Source organism: Trachemys scripta, chromosome 2, assembly GCF_013100865.1.
Source record: "Trachemys scripta elegans isolate TJP31775 chromosome 2, CAS_Tse_1.0, whole genome shotgun sequence".
Classification (NCBI taxonomy): Eukaryota; Metazoa; Chordata; order Testudines; family Emydidae; genus Trachemys; species Trachemys scripta.
In genome coordinates this window covers 39231144-39249963 of record NC_048299.1, presented here as the reverse complement: position 1 = coordinate 39249963, position 18820 = coordinate 39231144, and the positions used below count along the sequence as shown (strand labels likewise).

At 45.8% G+C, this 18820-nt stretch overlaps 1 protein-coding gene across 1 annotated transcript in view; it reads right to left on the bottom strand.

Annotated features, from left to right (window-relative positions):
- The window catches only part of CUBN (cubilin), a 219340-nt gene that overhangs the window by 108749 nt on the left and 91771 nt on the right, over positions 1 to 18820 (bottom strand). Inside the window, exon 29 of the mRNA XM_034760353.1 lies at positions 12263 to 12444. Coding sequence (XP_034616244.1) covers positions 12263 to 12444 — 182 coding nt within the window. The remainder of the gene's footprint in view (positions 1 to 12262; positions 12445 to 18820) is intronic.

The following is an 18820-nucleotide window of genomic DNA, read 5'->3' as shown; positions in this document are numbered from 1 at the left end:
CCCTTCTCCAAATGGGTGCTTCCTGACTGGGCAGAGGAGCCTGCGGCCTGCTACCTGAGTCTTGCAGAAGCAGTGCAGCAGCTGTTCAATGCATATCACGACCGTAGCTTCACTTGCCCTGCTCCTGCTTCCAGTCCTTGTTCCAGTCCCTCTCTGGCCTGGTTCAAGTCCTTGCTCCAGTCTTGTTCCAGTTCAGCCTTGACTCCTAATCTAGTCTTTGACTCCCTGCCCTACTCCTGATCCTGACTCTGGTTCTGACCTTTGGCTTGGCTTCTCAACCCTGACTTCAGCTTTACCCCCTGCCTGGTAAACTCCGGAATCTACATTTGCCACTACTCCAAACTGCCACCCCAACTAGTGGCTGGTACCCTGACTTCCAGGGCCCCGCTCCTGCTTTGCTTCTTCCCCTTGAGGCTCTGCCCCTGCTCCACCTCTTCCCCCCGTTCACTCTTCTCCCTCCTACTGCCATAAGGTTGCCACTTCTGAGGTACATCTGCCCACACATCCTAGGGGTAATAAGCACAATTTGCACACACAAAGGCGATCTTCATTTACAGATACTCATTTGAACTTCTCTATTTTTACACACACACGCACACACACACTCACACATACGGAGGTTTGCTTCATCAGCACACCCATTCTGGGAAGCAGAGGAAGGGCGCTCCCACTTTTGCGTGTACAGCTGGGACAGAAGGGAGGATTACTCCCTACATTTACATGGATGCCCAGATTGTGGGAGGGACTCCCCTTATTTACCTGAGAAGAAGGTCCCACCCATTTGCACACATAGTAGGAGTGTGTAAGGAAGTGAAACAGATACTTCTCTGTTTGCAGCACACCCACCCAAGAGAGAAGAGGAGGGGAGCACACACACCCATTTGTTCCACACCTGCCCAGTTCCCATGCCCCGCCAAACTTCAGTCTGAGAAACTTTTGGAACTTTCCCCAGTTGGGTGGTCAGGAGAGGACGGAGAAGGGAGGGCTGCAGGCTGTAATTGGTTGGGCAGGCAGGGCGTCAGGCTGTGATTGGCTGGGCTTTGTCCCCGTTCTCACAAGGGTGGCGATCGTTTGCTGGTAAGCATCCCTCAGTGGGTTAAATTCAAATTGGCAGCGAGCAGTTTCCACAGATCAGAAAAAAAAACCAAAAAACTGGACATTGGGCCTTGTCAAATGGCACCTGGACCCACAAGCTGAAACCCAGACTGTCCAGGTGAAAACTGGACAGATGGCAACCCAAACCCCAATCACCAGACAAGGTCCTGCTCCACCCACTAAGTAAGCCGCCCACACCCCCACAGCTTAGGACAATATTCCCTAGTTGTTCAACAAATATCTGTGCCCATTCTCAACCAGTGCCCACCAAAGCTGTAGCTGCTCTGGCCCCTAACACTACATTAGAGGATGAGAAATTGTGGCAACAAACCCCAGCAGGCTTTCTACCATCAGGTCCCTGTGCTTAGAATTTTGCTAGCAGACACAAATAGAAACCCAGGCTGAATCTATCCCAGTATTTTAATAATCTGGTGAATTTCAAAAGGTTCAGAAAAGCCCTGTGAATTCACCTTCAGGTTTTGGGATGGAAATACCACAAGAACCAACTTTCCATGTATCATTCCCACTTCTGGTCTCTTCTGAAAATAGTTGCAGATGGGAGCAAATATGATCTTTTAACAAACTCCCTCTGATATTTTGAGCCTTGGAAATGGTTCATGTGCTGTCTAAGCTCTAGGCCAAAGTTCAAGTCAAGTTTTTAAGAATCCTGTACTATGCCCCCACCCCCTAAACACCAAGGCTAAATGCAAGGCCGCTCTACATATTTTGCTTCATTGGGCACTATCACAATGGGATGCCCCACCCAGCCCTGCCCTTAGGGACTTGGATGGGGGGGGAGAACAACTTGGCCTTTTGCCAGTGAAAACATTCAGTAGAAAGGACAAAGCAGCACCTCCTACTCTGCACCTTCAGTCCCTCTAGGGAATAACAAATAAATAGGTTTTTAAATATTACAGACTCTACAGATCATCAAGAGGTTTCTGTCTTTGTTTTTAGTGGCTGATTTCACAAGCCTAATTGCCTGAATGTTTGCTTATGGGAGCACATTTTTGGCTTCCGGAGAGAAGCAGCATGACTTGAATCTATAATAGCTCCTCTGTCACCAATTAGCTAAAGACATTCTTGAGAAATCAGAATGAATGAAATTGCTGTTCAAATGTGGGCTTCATAATGAAGCAGCAACAGACCTGGGAAGAAGCATGTGTCTGTGCTCGAAGCTCACTTTCAGCAGTAAAACCTCACTACGTGGATGTCTGAGTGGGCTAACAACTCCTGCAACTATCAGAACAAAGTCTGTTCACAAAGTGATCCGTTTTTCTCTTGCTTGTGGTCTCGCTCCCTGACTCAGAGTTCTAGCACAGTGTGTAGCCACAAACGTATTCTAAATCAGTGGTTCTCAACTAGTGGTCTGGGGCCCTCTGGGGAGGCCACAAGCAGATTTCAGGGGGTCCGTCAAGCAAGGCCAGCATCAGACTCACTGGGGCCCAAGGCAAAAAGCCAAAGCCCCACTGCATGGGGCTGAAGCCTGAGGCCCTGAGTGCCAACTCGCAGGGCTGAAGCTGAAGCTTGAGCAGCTTATAAATCATCTAAACCTGTCTGGTAACAATATTTGGCAATAAAAACCATCCCCTAAGTCATTCAAATCTAATGAAAATAATGCATATGTCTCTAAGATATTCTCAGGGAGATCTACACTACAGCCTAAGTCGATCTAACTTGCATTGCTCAGAGGTGTGAAAAAGCCCTCCCTGCACAGATCCAGGGCCGGCTCCAGGCACCAGCTTACCAAGCAGGTGCTTGGAGCAGCCTCTTTGGAGAGGGGCGGCACGTCCAGCTGTTCGGCAGCAATTCAGCGGACAGTCCCTCACTCCTGCTTAGAGCGAAGGACCTCCCGCTGAATTGCCGCCGCAGATCACAATCGCGGCTTTTTTTTTTTTTTTTTTTTTTGGTTTGGCTGCTTGGGGCGGCCAAAACCCTGGAGCTGGCCCTGACAGAGCGATGCAAATTTTGCGCTGAACACACTGGCGCTATGTCAGCAGGAAACATTCTGCCACCAACACAGCTTACGCTACTCACCAAAGTGGAGTAATTATGTGGATGGGAGAGCGCTCTCCCGTTGGCATAGCACATCTTCACCAGACATGCTAGAGTGGCACAGCTGCACAGATGTATGGCTGTAATGTAGACTTGCCCTCAATGTGTTCCCACTTTCCTGAGGACACCTTCATGCTGTGGACCAAATTCAACTCTGACATAAAATCCCCTGATTTCTGTGGTGCTAAACCCCAGGTGAAATGAATTTGGTCCATCTTGAACAGTTATACTTATTGTTGAGAACATCAAACCAAAAAGGTAGAGGGAAGAAAAAGTTAGTGGAAAATGAATTTCTGTTGGTTTCTTTTATGTTATTGGCCTGTTTTACATTTGCCTTCTGTACAATTTCAAAAATCAAAAGGGCTAGTCAAAGCCAAGTAATTGTTGCTTTATTACAGTTAGGAGTGGATTTTCTTTTCTCCTTTGTGCCAGTTCAACTAATCAGATACTTTCAAAAGAGTTTCAGCAAAAACAAGCCACAGTGTTTCCATGACAAAAAGCAATAAAATGTTACTTTTGGCTACAGAGGAGAAAACCAATAGTTACCACATGAATGTCTAAAACAAAAGTGGGGAGAAAGGATGGAAAGAATTCTAGGGTGTGGTTCATGCAGAACTACAGTATGTCTGAGCTGCAAAAACATAAATAAAAAATAAAGTAATCTGAATAGAGCACTTCATTTAGAGCTAACATGATCTTTTTTATTGGGGTGCTGGACATCTCAATAAAGCTGGTGGTTTTAGTCTGTTTTTATCTTTTGCTTCTGCCCTGTTAGCTCCATTTATTGTTACAATCAAGTCAGCATTCCAGAGTTATGAGCAATAGAAAGGCTGTTTTTATGTGGCCGGCTATGACACAGATTTCTGAGAATAAAACTGGTCCCTGTTAGGCTGACTGCTTAGTAAAAGGGGAATAGACTTTGATGGAGAGACAAAGTTACTTGTGGCATTAAGATCTAATCAACCTGGCTCTTTATATTTAAGTAAAAGGAAAAGATACATTGGCAAAATCCTTTCATTTCCAATCCACGGTCCCATCTTGTTATGGCAGCACACAATTCCCCTCTGAAGTTTACAAAATGCTAATGGATGATAAATAGGACATTAAATAACTAACAATGGTAACATGATTTTTCTGTGTATATATTTTCAATAGAAACTGTGTTTTCAAGGTTAATTTTAAACTCTTCCATTATTGCCCAAAAGGGATTTCTTCAATGATTTTAAAATGTAAAAACACCTCATCAAAAGCCAAGAAAATGCCCTGGCCAAGTGTCATTTTTGTTTTACTGTAGCACATGCCAAGGAAACTACTTCCTTTCAAGACGTGGTACGTGCAGCATTTTAAAAGGCAACTGAACTCTGTTTCTCCGACAGAAGCCCTCACATCATGAGAAGTCTGAAGAACGATCACAGTGGGCAGTATTGACACGATGTGGGGCCATTTCTGAAGCACTGGAAACTGCAGTTTATTTTTTTCTAGAATGCATGTGTTGGAAATGCCTGATTTCAAAGGTGATTTCTAACAGCAAACACAACAGTTTCTTGCACCCTGAAGAAGTGGCTTTTACATGGCAGAGGGGAGCTTTACTCTGTGGATGAGGCTTGGAGCTTTATAAGCTTTGGCCAATATTTTGAAACTTGAATGAACTACATTTAGGCTGTCTACACTATGAACTAGGGGTGTAATTCCCCTGCTTGTGTACACATACTTGTGCTAGGTCTCATTGAGTTAGTGCAAATATAAATAGCAAATTCATTGGGCAATCCCGTGAGGTTGAGGATAATCTCTTTCACAGGTCTTTATTTTTATGGGTCCTTTGGTGACTAGGCTCGTTGGCAGACATTGCAGGTGTTGGAAGTCAGAGTTGGGCCACAATTGCTACATGACAGTTATCTGTTTTTTCTTTTCAGGCATTTTTCTGCGACCAGGGCAAGGCGATTTTTCTCAAAAATGGACGTTCCCTTCTCTGACAAGTCTTTGCCAGTTATCCCTGTTCTGAACTACAGTCTCCCAGTGAGTGGTGTCGATGCCACATCTCTTGATGTTTATTTTTAGATGTCTTTAATGCGTTTCTTTTGGCCTCCTTGTTTCCTTTCTCCTTTGGTGAATTGGGTGTATAGCAATTGTTTTGGTAAGCGTACATCAAGCATGTGCACAGTGCCCGCTCCACCTCAGCTGGTGCTGGATAATCAGGGCCTCAGCATTAAAGATGTTGGCCTCTGTGAGGACACTGACATTAGTGCGACAATCCTCCCACTTTATGCTGAGGCTTTTCCGAAGAAAGTGCTGGTGCTGGCGTTGCAGGTTTTTCAGGTGTTCTCTGTACGTCACACAAGTCTCACAGCCGTAGAGGAGAGTTGTGATTACCACTGCTTTATAAACTAAAAGTCTAGTGTGTGTTCTCATATTGTGATTGTTGAACACCTGGTGAGACAGTCTGCCAAAGGCCAGTCTGGCACAGTGAATTCTGTGCTGAATCTGGAAGTCTATGTCTTCCCTCTGTGAGAGACAGCTGCCAAGATAGGACTATAACAGTGTTTAAAAGAGAATTGGATAAATTCATGGAGGTTAAGTCCATTAATGGCTATTAGCCAGGATGGGTAAGGAATGGTGTCCCTAGCCTCTGTTTGTCAGAGGGTGGAGATGGATGGCAGGAGAGAGATCACTTGATCATTACCTGTTAGGTTCACTCCCCCTGGGGAACCTGGTATTGGCCACTGTCGGTAGACAGGATACCAGGCTAGATGGACCTTTGGTCTGACCCAGTGCAGCCATTCTTATGTTCTTATGTTCAAAGTATTCTTCATTTTCCAGTTCTTCTCTGGTCAATGTAGGTCTTCCTTGCTGGGCCTGATGATTGACCGGGAGCTGGCTGATGGAAAATTTTTGTTTTGCCGATGTTCAGAGTTAGCCCTAGGCTTTTGTAAGCCTCAGAGAAGCAATTAAGAGTTGTTTGTAGATCCTCCTTTGAGTGTCCAACTACAGTACAATCATTTGTGTACTGCAGTTCAGTTATTGTTGCTGATATTACTTTAGTTCCGGCACGGAGACAAGAAAGATTGAAGAGGTTGCTGTCAGTCTGATATTGGATGCCAATGCCCTGTTGTAGACAGTCTTGGGTTAGGGTTTTCAGAGTTGCTAAGAAAATGGAGAAAAGGGTGGGTGCCAGTACACAACCTTGTTTTACGCCAGTTCGGATAACAAAGGGCGCAGAGGTAGAGCCACTGCACAGGATGGAGGCAGTCATCTGGTCGTGGAGGGAACTTACAATGATGATAAATTTGCTTGGGCAGCCAAACTTTGACATAATTTTCCACAGAGCCTCACGGTTGACAGAGTTGAAGGTTTTGGACAGATCGATAAAGGCCATATACAGCTTCTGGTGTTGTTCTTAACACTTTTTCTGGATCTGCCTGGCTGTGAAAATTATGTCGGTGCCACCTTGTGATGGTCTGAAGCCACATTGAAACTCTGGAAGTACTTCCTCTGCAAGAGGGAGCAGGTGATTCAGTAAGATTCTAGCAAGAATCTTCCCATCAATGGATAGGACGGCAATGTCTCAATAGTTGACACAGTCGGCCCTGTCTCCCTTTTTGAAAATGGCGAAGATGTTAGCATTACATACGTCAGTGGGGATTTCTTCGGTGCGCCAGATTTTGAGGAGCAGCAAGTGAAGCTTGTTAGTCAGTGTTTCTCCCCCCACTTTCAGTACTTCAGCTGGTATGCCATCAGGACCTGGTGCTTTATTGTTCTTCATTTGTTTAATTGCTTTGTGGACCCACTCAGGTGTTGGTGGGTTGGCAAGTTTCCCAGATTGGGTGCTGAGGGATGGAGTTGATTCTCGATTTAAAAACTTTTGCTAGTGTTCCTTCCAGCGCTCTTCAATGGATTCATCATCTTTAAGGGTTCTACAATCTTTGGATCTCAGTGGTGTGAGGCCACATGAGCTTGGTCCATACAGGGTCTTTGTCTCAAGCTCCGCATATCATGTCTGTCAGAGAATGCTTGGATTTCTTTTGCTTTGTCCTCCCACCATTTGTTTTTGATTTCTCGGATCCTCCTTTAAACTTTAGCTTTGAGCTGATGGAAAGAGCTCTGCTTCTGACTGGATGATAGGTGGTTTTGCCAGTCACAGAAAGATTTTCTCTTCTGGCCCAAAACGGCCTGTGATCTCAATGTTGTTGTCATCAAACTGTCCTGATGGTGACGGGTAGCAAGACCGATGGATTCCTTGCAAGCCTCATGGATGGTCTGTTTTAGGGCTTCCCAGTCTTCTTAGACACTTGTGTTGTCATTTCCAGGTGTTCATATACTGAGTTTTTCACTGAGGAGTGTTTGGAAATTTTCTTGGTGCACTGAGGATTGAAGTCTTTGGATGTTGTATTGCTGTCTGTATGATTTGGATTGCTTTCTATGTTTTGGTGCAATCCTGATAGACATGACTGACCTCACCAGGTCATGGTCAGTCCACCAGTCATCGGCTCCTCTAATGACATGGGTGATTTGGACATCTCTTAGATTCTGTTTTCTTATAATGACAGTCTAGGAGGTACAATTGTTTTGAACGGGGGAAGGGCTGGCCTTATGGGTAGGCAACATGATCGGCTGCCCTGGGTGCTGTGGTCAGGAGACACCATCAGTGCTTAATTTTTTCCAGAGCTTGCCCGGGCTGAGCCCCGGCACCTTTCAGCTTGGCAGTTCATAGCCCCAGCATCTCTGGACTGTCAGCAGCTGCCACTCTCCGGCCACCCAGCTCTGAAGGAAATGCTGCCAGCAGCAGTGCAGAAGTAAGGGTGGCAATACCATACCATGCCACCCTTACTTCTGTGCTGCTAGTGGTGGTGGCATTGCCTTCTGAGCTGGGCACCTGACCAGCAGCCACCGCTCTCCAGCTGCCGTGGTCAAGAGGCAAGGAGCGGGGTGGGCCTGGGTTGCAAGTCTGCAGAAAGGAGCTTGGGGCAATGGGGGCGGGGGAAGGCAGCAGGACCTGGGGTCAATGGGGAGCCTGGGGAGACAGAAGGGGCCAGAGGCAATGGTGGAATGGATGGGGAAGCAGTGGGGGCCAGGAGCAATGGAGGGATGGATGGAGAGGCAATGGGGGACAGAGGTGATGTGGAAGTGGATGGGGAGGCAGAAGGAGCCAGGGGCACCAAAATATAAGTTGACCCAGGGCATCATTTTCCCTAAGGCTGGCCCTGAACATGTGTTGCCAAGTTGTTTTGTACTTGTTGCTTTGTCTGAAGATTGTGCTTGTGATCATAAGATCGTGCTCTGCACATTTGCTGAGTAGAGGATGCCATTGGAATTGGTCTTGGCCACTCCTTCCTTCCCAATGGTGCTACTCCATATGTTAGAATCTTGGCCAACTCTTGTATTAAAGTCCCCTGAGAGGATTATCTTATCTGGTTTTGGAATGGATGACAGAATTTTATCAAGGTCAGCGTAGAAGGATTCTTTCTGTTCTTCATCAGCGTCAAGTGTTGGTGCATATGCACTGATAATGGTGGCAAATGACTTATTGACCAATTGGATGTGGAGGGTCATCAGGCGCTCATTGATGACAGAGAGCTCAGTCAGGTGATTGAATAGAAGGTTCTTGATTGCAAAGCCAACACCCTGTATTTGCCTGTCTCTTGCTGGTTTTCCTTTCCAGAAGAAAGTGTAACTGCCACCCTCTTCCCTCAAGTGGCCCTCATCTACACATGTTGTCTCGCTGAAAGCAGCGATGTCGATGTTGTACCCCAAGAGTTCTTGGGCAACGATTGCTGTTCTGCATTTGGGTCTTTCACTTTTTGAGTCATCTAGTAGGGTATGGACATTCCAAGTTGCAAGAAATGTTTTTGGTTTTCAACCACATTGGGAGTGATCCCTCCGAACGCGGTTATCCGAATGCGGTTATCCAGTATGGTGGGATAGCTTATGTTTGGGACACCTTTTCTAGCCCCTTCCCCATATGGGGTGAGCAGAGGGGTCCTAAAAAGGCCTGCTCAGTCGTGACCACAGCTGCCAAAAATGCCCCTCTATCCCAGTCCAGGGGCACATGACGACCATCTTGCAGTCACTGCCTATGTGTGGGTCTGTAACTAGGGACTCTTGGTGATCACTTCACCTATCCCCATTGCCACTCACCCACTACTGCAGAACTTTTATGGGTGGAGGTGGGGAAAAAGTTCCTCCTGTGAGAGAAGGCTGCAGGTGAGTAGTTTAATGTGGGGGAGCCGTTGAGTGGTGATCGTGCTTCATCCGCCTGCTCTGCCATTGAGGTCTTATACTGGGTTGTGTTGTGTTGGGCTGCACTTTGTCTGGTACCTCACCTTCGGCCTTACCACCATGGAGTACAGGGCTCCCGACGGCATCGCTCTTAGGGTCTTAAGTATACACAAGCTTCTCCGCCACGTCAAGGTGGCAGCCCAAGGAGAAGAAATAGCAATGTAAGCACAGTAGCACAGGTAGCGGCAGAGGAGGCATGGTTGAGCCATGCTGAGTACATACCCACTGGTTTCAGACGGGTTTGTACTTGGCATTGCTCCACTGCCAGTACCAGTACTACCATAGCTATACTGCTATTTATATTTGCACTAGCTCGACATTTTATTCTATTTTTCCCCCCACTTTTCAGCAAGGTAGCTAAATATGAATTCAGGTGCCTGACTTTAGGCTCCTAAGTTTCCACATTTTTGCCTTTGTTTTTAAAAAAGAAACAATGCTGAAGTGTGCTTTCTCTGTGCACCACCAGTGACAATGGCTGGGATTTCATGATTCTGGTAGGGTTTTGTAGAACTTGTAGTGTGCTGCTCAGATACAGTAGGACCATTGTACCAGACCGCAGCAGAGAAAACAGCCAACTTACAACAGCCCCTGATCACAGTTAACCATTATCTTCTATTTCCACTGAACCAGGGTAATAATTTGGTTTGAACACGTGTTTTCTAATCTGAAGAGCTAGAAAGTAACACATTTAGGGCTGGTCTACACTACACAGTTAGGTTGATGTAAGGCAGCTTACGTCAACCTAATTATGTCAGTGTCTACACTATAGCCTTCCTACCCGAAGGAAGTGCCCTACTACACAACATAATAACTCCACCTCTACAAGAGCCATAAGCATGGGCGGCAGGCGAAACATGGGCACAGAGAGGCTAGTCTCTGCTCCTCCTACCTCCTTCCCTCACAGGAGCCAAGAGTGCCAGGCAGGCGGTGCGGCCCCCAAGTCCTGGCGCGCCGGGTGGGCGGGCAGCACGAGCACTGGCTCCTGCTGCCCAGAGATCCTGGCCGCAGGCCTGCCTCCATTAGCCCCAGCCCCCACCGAGGGCCCCGGCCATGAGTGCAGAGTGCCAGGAAACAGGAGGAAGCCTGGGGGTGGAGCGTGGGCAGGGCTCTGCAAGGCTGTTTGGGGAGTCTCAGTCTCCCACGGCCTTTGATACCCACCACCCCGGGCATAAGGCTTATGTTGTTCTAGTTAGGGTGCCACAGTGTCTGTGTAGACCAGGGGTCGGCAACCTTCAGCATGCGGCCCATCAGGGTAATCCGCTCACGGGCCGCAAGATGTTTTGTATACGTTGATGTCCGAAGGCACGGCCCCCTGCAGCGCCCAGTGAATGCAGTTCGCCGTTCCCGGCCAATGGGAGCTGTGGGAAGCAGTGCGGGCTGCAGGGATGTGCTAGCCATTGCTTCCCAGAGCTCCCATTGGCCTCTGCTCTCAGCTGGAAGCCAGGGTGAGAAGCCATAGCAGCCCTCTGCCCGTTCCCTGGGGAGGGGTGGAGGGAGGGGCGGAGAAGCTGGGGCAGCTGGACCCCACTCCCTGGGGGCAAGAAGCTTCTCTCTGTTGGGGGAAAGGCAGCCCACTGTGAGCCCATGGGGCAGCCAGGCTCCTGGCAGGGAGCTGCCAGCAGTCCTGAGAGGCCAGGCTATTAGCTTCCCACACTGGCCCTCTTGGGTGGATGGAAGCGCTCCTGGTGAGGACATGCTCCACCAACCCAAGAAGAATAGTGCGGACATGCACCACCACAGTAATTACTGTGGTAGCTGTAAGCCAACCTAATAGAGGTCTACTGAGGTTTGTAGAGGAAACATATCCTTTGTGTAATACACAAAGCACCACCCACTGTACACAATGTAAGTGATGAAGCTGTGCGGTGCTAAAGCTAATCTTTGGGTGCACAACAATCACAAGGGCATAAATCCTTCCTCCCTCCCAATAACTTGACAAACACAGAAAGCTATGCTATGTATATCTAATAACCATGAGTATGACTTTTCTAGGCATTGTGATTAACTGGTGTGTGCACCTGTGTAAGTGTACCAGGGATCAGTGCTGGAATATGGCATATCAGCTATGAGACAGAATAGCATTTGTCTCTGCTACTGAAGCTGAGTTAATAAAGCTACTCCCTTAAGCCCCAGTCCTGCAAAGACACTGAAGTCAATGGGACTAGTACCCCAGTGCATAAAGTTAAGCATGTGCACAAATCTTTGCAGGATCGGGACCTTAGTTGTCTCTCCAAGCCAGGATGCACTGTTTTAGAATCAAGAATCCCGAGTTCAGTTGTATTACATCTCTGTGTGTATGAATGTTAAATGACCAGGGTATTTGGCTGTATGTAACCAAGAGATTAACCCACTCATTTGTTCCAGAACAGGGGTTCCCCTTCACTGCTGATTGGATGATTTATGACAGTAATCTCTTTACTGTAGGGCTCTACAAGGGTCTTTCACCTTAATTAGCTACTTCCTTCTTATTACTCCATTATGTGGATTATCCTCTGGCATGAGGAAACTGTATACGATATGATACAGTACTGCCCAGTGGCATGCTTTATTTAAAGACTAAGAGGTCCTCAGTGCAGTGCTGCCTTTTACTATGTGCATGTACCGTGCCTCGCACAATAGGACACTGTTCTTGACTGGGGCCTCTAGATTGACAGCCAAAGAAATAAACACCTTCCATAGGGGGTTTTTGCCCTCCTCTGAAAACTCTGACATTGGCCATAATCAAAGACAGCATATTGGAGGATATGGCTTCTTCTGGTAGTACAGGTCTTGTTTCTGTGCGCCAGACAGAAACATGTATAACCAGCATACTCTAGAGTGCTGCAACCAAAGCTCTTACCTCCAAAACATCATAGTTGCAGTCTGAGTGATATCCAATGTCGAGTTCATGAACGGTGAGTTGAATGCTGCTACCAGGTGCTGTGTCAATGTACCAGATACATTCCTTATTGCTTGGGTACCTGTTCGGGTAGCCAGGGCTATTGAAAGATCCTGATGCACCAGAGAGTTCTTCACCACAACCTGTTGAAGTAGCAAAGCATGCTGGTCAATTAAGTACTATAGAAACAAAACCATCTGACAACTATGATTGGACTCAAAGATAGATATCAGCACATTTTTAACATGCAAATACTGTACAATCATTTGGGTTGTGATCTCATAATGGCAAAAGTTTGGGGAGAAATCACTGACTTGTAATGACTAAAATGAAAATCCATTGGCAAGAACACCATTTGGATGTGTAGTCACTGCCGCTTTTGTCTTGGCTTTGTCTCTCTTACTTGAGAAAATATGTGTGCTGTAATAGACCACCATGTTGGTGTCTGACTAACATGCTACCCACACACAGCAATCCCCCTTCTTACTTACACACACATTTGAAAAATAGGTAGGTTTAGAGCTATTTAATCAGATACACATTTACAAAGAAGTTGAAGAGAATCAAAGGGTACATCTACACTACCCACCAGATCGGCGGGTAGTGATTGCTCTATCAGGGATCGATTTATCGAGTGAAGTGTAGATGCGATAAATCGATCCCCAATCGCTCTCCCGTCAACTGCTGAACTCCAGCTTGGCGAGAGGCAGAAGCAAAATCGACAGGGAAGCCGCGGCCGTCGATCCCGCACCACGAGGACGCGAAGTAAGTGATTCTAAGTCGATCTAAGATACGTTGACTTCAGCTACGCTATTCTCGTAGCTGAAGTTGCGTATCTTAGATCGATCTCCCCCCTAGTGTAGACCAGGCCAAAGTAGCAGCTACACGATTGCTAGTCAATGGAAATGAGGGCATTCTCACAATTACCTTAGCTGCACTGGGGAAACTCAGGGAAAAGATTCCCACCAGAATCAGTGGGAGTCTTAGTATTCTTGTGGTCAGGCCCAATTTTATCACAATATTTGTTTTTCTTTAGAGATGTGCTGAAACAATTGACAGAGTATGTTGAATATGGGATACTTCAAAATCTGGGACCAGGTCTCCAGCCCCTGTCTAGCTGCTTGGTGCTGCTCAGGGAGTACATCAGCCAGAGAGCAATCCTAAATAGAAAGCTGGGGATTACAGGTGGGTAGGGGAATTGCCAAGTAGCATAAGCTAGTTCTATGCCACTCACTCTTGGACACTCAGGTGTAGGCGGCATTTAAAGACAGGACAGGGAAGGACATGGGCAAATCATGCTATACTCCAATGAACCTGGGTCAGCAAAATGGCCCCATGGAGGCTGTTCCAGCTAGTGCAACTTAGAGCAGCCCTTCGGTTAGGAAAGTGTAAAGGCATCTTCACACAGTACACCTCAGCTGGTCCTGAGGTTCTCGCCCCTCAAGAGATCATTAAATGAATGGGAAATGTCCTCCTCACAGCTAATGTCAACCACATAATGTATTCCAGCAACAGAATTTCTCTAGTTTAAAATAATGTTCTCTTTAATGCAAGTAAACTGATCGCACTGTAGTACTTTTCCTTTTCACAAAACTGATTTCTCCCCAGGTTTCTAGCTGATGTGATTTGGGTCTCAGTTTTAAGTGAGTCATTTCCACCCATCCTCAAGCGTGAGCGGCTTACATGTCAGGCAGCACTGCAGGGAAGCAGTGAAGCATGGTGTAGAGGGGAAGAGGTACAGAAGACATCAGTGGGGATAAGAGGAGGTGAGTGGCAGGAAGTGGGGAAGGTGCCAACTCCCCCATCCTAAACTACTTCTGCTACAGAAGCCTTCCCCACTGCATTCATGCTGGGGATGGGGAAAGAAGTACGGGGCTTTTTGAAAATAAAGGCCAGATTTTTAAACAGTGGCTTCTGTTTTCCCAGGTGTAATTTTGCACCTGCAACTATATGTAGGAACAAATTAGGCGATTCAGATTTCTAAAATACCTTATCTGTGGGTACAAGCAGAGGCAGACATTTAAATAGCTGTACAGTGCCTGCAATGATTTGTGCTCACAAATTTGTAGGTGTAAAAATAGATTCCCAAGTCAGGCCAGATTGACAATCACACCCTCAGTATTTCAGTCTAGCTCTTTATAATTTCACCCATTCCCACATTATTAAAAATGCAGCCTCCCTCCACTCCCTGCATAATTTAAGAAAGGATACATGTTTGATACTAGAAAATCCTAAAGCTAGGAGAATTAAGGGCCAGATTTTTAAACACTATATCTAAACATTATCCTAGAAAGATGATAGAGTAAATAATCAAGCAATCAATTTGCAAACACCTAGAAGATAATAAGGTGATAAGTATCCATCAACATGGATTTGTCAAAAACACATCATGTCAAAGCAACCTAATAGCTTTCTTTGACAGGGTAACAAGCCTTGTAGATGGGAGGAAGCAGTAGGTGTGGTATATATTGACTTTAGTAAGGCTTTTGAACATACTAGGGAAACAAACTAGGGAAATATAATCTAGATGGAGCTGCTGTAAGGTGGGTGCATAACTGGGTGGAAAACCGTTCCCAGAGAATAGTTATCAGTGGTTCACAGTCAATCTAGAAGGGCATATTGAGTAAGGTCCTACAAGGATTGGTCCCAAATCCGGTTCTGTTCAATATTTTCATCAATGATTTAGATAATGGCATACAGATGACACTTATAAAGTTTGTGGACCATAACAAGCTGGGAGGGCTTCCAAGTGCTTTGGAAGACAGGATTAAAATTCAGAATGATCTGGGCAAACTGGAGAAATGGTCTGAAGTAAACAGCATGAACTTCAATATGAACAAATGCAAAGTACTCCACTTCGGAAGGAACAATCAGCTGCACACGTACAAAATGGGAAATGACTGCCTAGGAGTGAGTACTGCGGAAAGGGATCTGGGGGATATAGTGGATCACAAGCTAAATATGAGTCAACAGTGTAACGCTGTTGCAAAAAAAGCGAACATCATTCTGGGATGTATTAGCAGGAGTGTTGTAAGCAAGACACGAGAAGTAATTCTTCCGCTCTACTCCGCGCTGATTAGACCTCAACTGGAGTGTTGTGTCCAGTTCTGGGTGCCACATTTCAGGAAAGATGTGGACAAATTGGAGAGAGTCCAGAGAAGAGCAACAAAAATGATTAAAGGTCTAGAAAATATGACCTATAAAGGAAGATTGAAAAAAATGGGGTTGCTTGTCTGGAGAAGAGAAGGGAGACATGATAACAGTTTTCACGTACATAAAAAGTTGTTAAAAGGAGGAGGATGAAAAATTGTTCTCCTTAACCTCTGAGGCAAGGACGAGATTCAGTGGGCTGAAATTGCAGCCAGGGTGTTTTAGGTTGGATATTACGAAAAACTTCCTAACTGTCAGGGTGGTTAAGCACTGAAATAAATTGCCTAGGGAGGTTGTGGAATCTGCATCATTGGAAGTTTTGAAGAACAGGTTGGACAAACACCTGTCAGGGATGGTCTAGTTTTACTTAGTCCTGCCTTAAATGCGGGAGACTGGACTACATGACTTATTGAGGTCCCTTTCAGGCCTACACTTCTATGATTCAATGAACTATGTCATAATAGCATTACCATTTTAGCCACAGTAGCACTATTTTCTTTTCCATTTCAATCTCTGCTTTTGCTAACTTTACCTGCCATACAAAGTGGAATCGGTCACACTCTGTAGTATCTGTTATAATAACAATAATAATGGTTAGCAATTATACAGAAATTTTCATCTGAGGAGCTCAAAACGGTTTACAAAGGTGTGTGAGCATCACTAGCTTTAATATTGACTTTCTCGCTGCGCCTCAGTTTTTCCATTTTTACAGGTGGAGAAACTGAGGCAAAAAGAAAAGGTCAAAATTTTTACCTAGAATTTTGTTTGACTAATTCTAGAAACCTACAGTCTGATTTTCAGAGGTGTCATGCTCCCTCTGCTCTCAATGACTTCAACTGACTCACACGTGTTTTCGTTATGGGCCTTCCTTCTGTTGTAATCATATTATTTCCCATTAATTTAGAAATCATAAAATACAAGACAATGCAATTCCCATCAGCTTAATAAGCATGACTGCAAGCTGCCAAGCCACAACAGATGAATTAACTTCTTGGCATTTGGTGGTTTTAATATTAATCTTTCTTTATTCAGTTTCAAGTGTGCAATTGTAAAACACTCCGCGTTAGAAACATACAATGCATTTCCCCTTCATATAATAAATTGCCTCTCCCCCATGGTTATTAAATTGATCAGTTATTGTGAGGATAAAAAAAACCCAACAACCCAGTGGACCAGATGCAGGACCCCCAGTGGCATAAAGCAACTGAAAAGCCAGTAGATCAGCCCCTTAGATTTCCCTCTGTCTGGGTAAATCTTAAGTGGTTTATGACTGTTGTTGCAGCTGCTAAACCACTCCCATTCCCGGCCTCCTGCTGGGGAAACATATTGGGAGAGAGGCATAGCCAGGGCATCCTATATCCAGACCTGACAAGACAGGGGAAAAGTGGGACAATTGCACCAGGACCTCTAAGTCTAATGTGTGTCTAAATGTGTAAATAAAGTGAATAGAACGGGGTAGGGCCCCAGCAATCACATTATACCAGGCTCCAAATTTCTCTTGATGTCCTGCCTACAGTGCCGGCTCCAGCTTTTTTGCCGCCCCAAGCGGCGAAGAAAAAAAAGAAAAAGAAAAGCCCGATTGAGCAGAGCGATTGAGATGCCGCCGAAATGCCACCAAAGAGGAAGCAAGGCAGTGAAGGACCCGCCGCCGAATTGCTGCCGCAGACCTGGATGTGCCGCCCCAACAACGGATGGAGTACCGACCCTTTCTATTGGCCGCCCCAGGTACCTGCTTCCTAGGCTGGTGCCTGGAGCCAGCCCTGCCTGCCTATATCCCAGGTCTCAGCAATCACTGACTACCAGAAAGGTCTTTGCACAGAGGGTGTAAGTTAGAGGAGCCCCAGGACTGCTCTTAAATATATCAGGGACCAGACCAGTTACTGGTATCTAGTATCTGGGGCCCACAAAAGTAGCTTAAAGCCCCAGGCCTCTCCACCTCCATTGCTGCAGTTTGGCAGGACAGGAGAATCTAGCCTTGTGTCTTGTGACATGAAATCCCTGTATTAAAATATCTAGTTCACACCCAGAAAGGCAGATATTAACAGTGCAGGCAAAAATCATTAGTGGCCCAAAATTTGAGAATTTCCAGAATTAAACCCTCCCTGCAATGTCATTTGGTTTGCCCCCTCCTCCCCCCCACATTTACATGGAGTCATTATGGGGACAGAGATCATTTACAGATATTGCTCACTACTATTGCAGCTGTGACTAACTCCCCTTTAAGCCCCCAAAAAACAAATCATTTCCTTTATTACACTATTCTTCTTTTGCGTTTATCTCTGCTGGGGCATTTTGGAAGTCAAGGTCTGAAAGTTGTGTGCCGTTCTACTACTGCCATTCCCTCATCTTTGCAAAATGTAGGGATGGGGAAAAGCTGGAGAAGCCAGTGACAGATTCAACTAGGAGGATGTAGCCTCTCCTCTACCCATAGCTGGCAGTGGGTGAGAAGACCAGGAGCTTGCTTGATCCCCATGCCTTTATTTCTCTGCTGCTGTCATCTGTATGCAGCAGCATATTGGTTCTGCAGGTGTTAACATAGGAGTCCATAAGTTTTTAATTCAGCCTCCATTAATCTTCTACCAACACAGCTTTTGTGGGGTCATTTGAGTCATCATTGACATCTGAAGGACATACACTGATGCAGGATCTACCTTACAGGTTAGCAAGGGACACAAGTGACAATTGCCTCAGGGAAACTTCAGAGGCATGAGAGCTGTCACTCTTCTTGCATTCTCTCAGTTCATCCAAGGTCATCTGCCCCTTCTAACAGGATTACAAAATATCTTGGTGTTTGTTCCACACCACAGGCAAGCAACCCGGACTGATTGCAATCATGAGGCAAGAATTCAGCCTGCTCTTCTTCGGCTGTAGCTTTTGCAGCCCCTCTTTGTTTTTCAAAACATTACGTTCTCTTTGCTATAGACACTCTGACCAATACCGTTTGCTCAGATCAGCCCAGCATTAAGTCTGCTTCATGTCATGCGTGCAGGGTCTGTCTGAATGCTGGCCCAGAGTTTGCAATCATGGAATGCATCGCTAGCTACAGTCAATGTCCCTGTGTCATTCCACTTCACACTGAAGTGTTCGCAAACGATAGGAGATTTGATTTTCCTCTCAATTCCTATTCATCAGGGAAACGGAAGTCATTCCCTCATCAACAGGAAACACACTGATCCACTGAACATGCTTACAGAGATAATGGCTGTTTATTAACCTTGCCCTTGTCATAAAAATAATTGCAGAAGCTTTTATACTAAAAAAAGGTGTTTTGTCACATTTGGAAAAAAAAATCAACAAAGCCAATATCCAACCCAGAACAGTAAAATTCCAGGGCCAAAGTGCTACTTTATCTTAAGCTGAATCATTAGT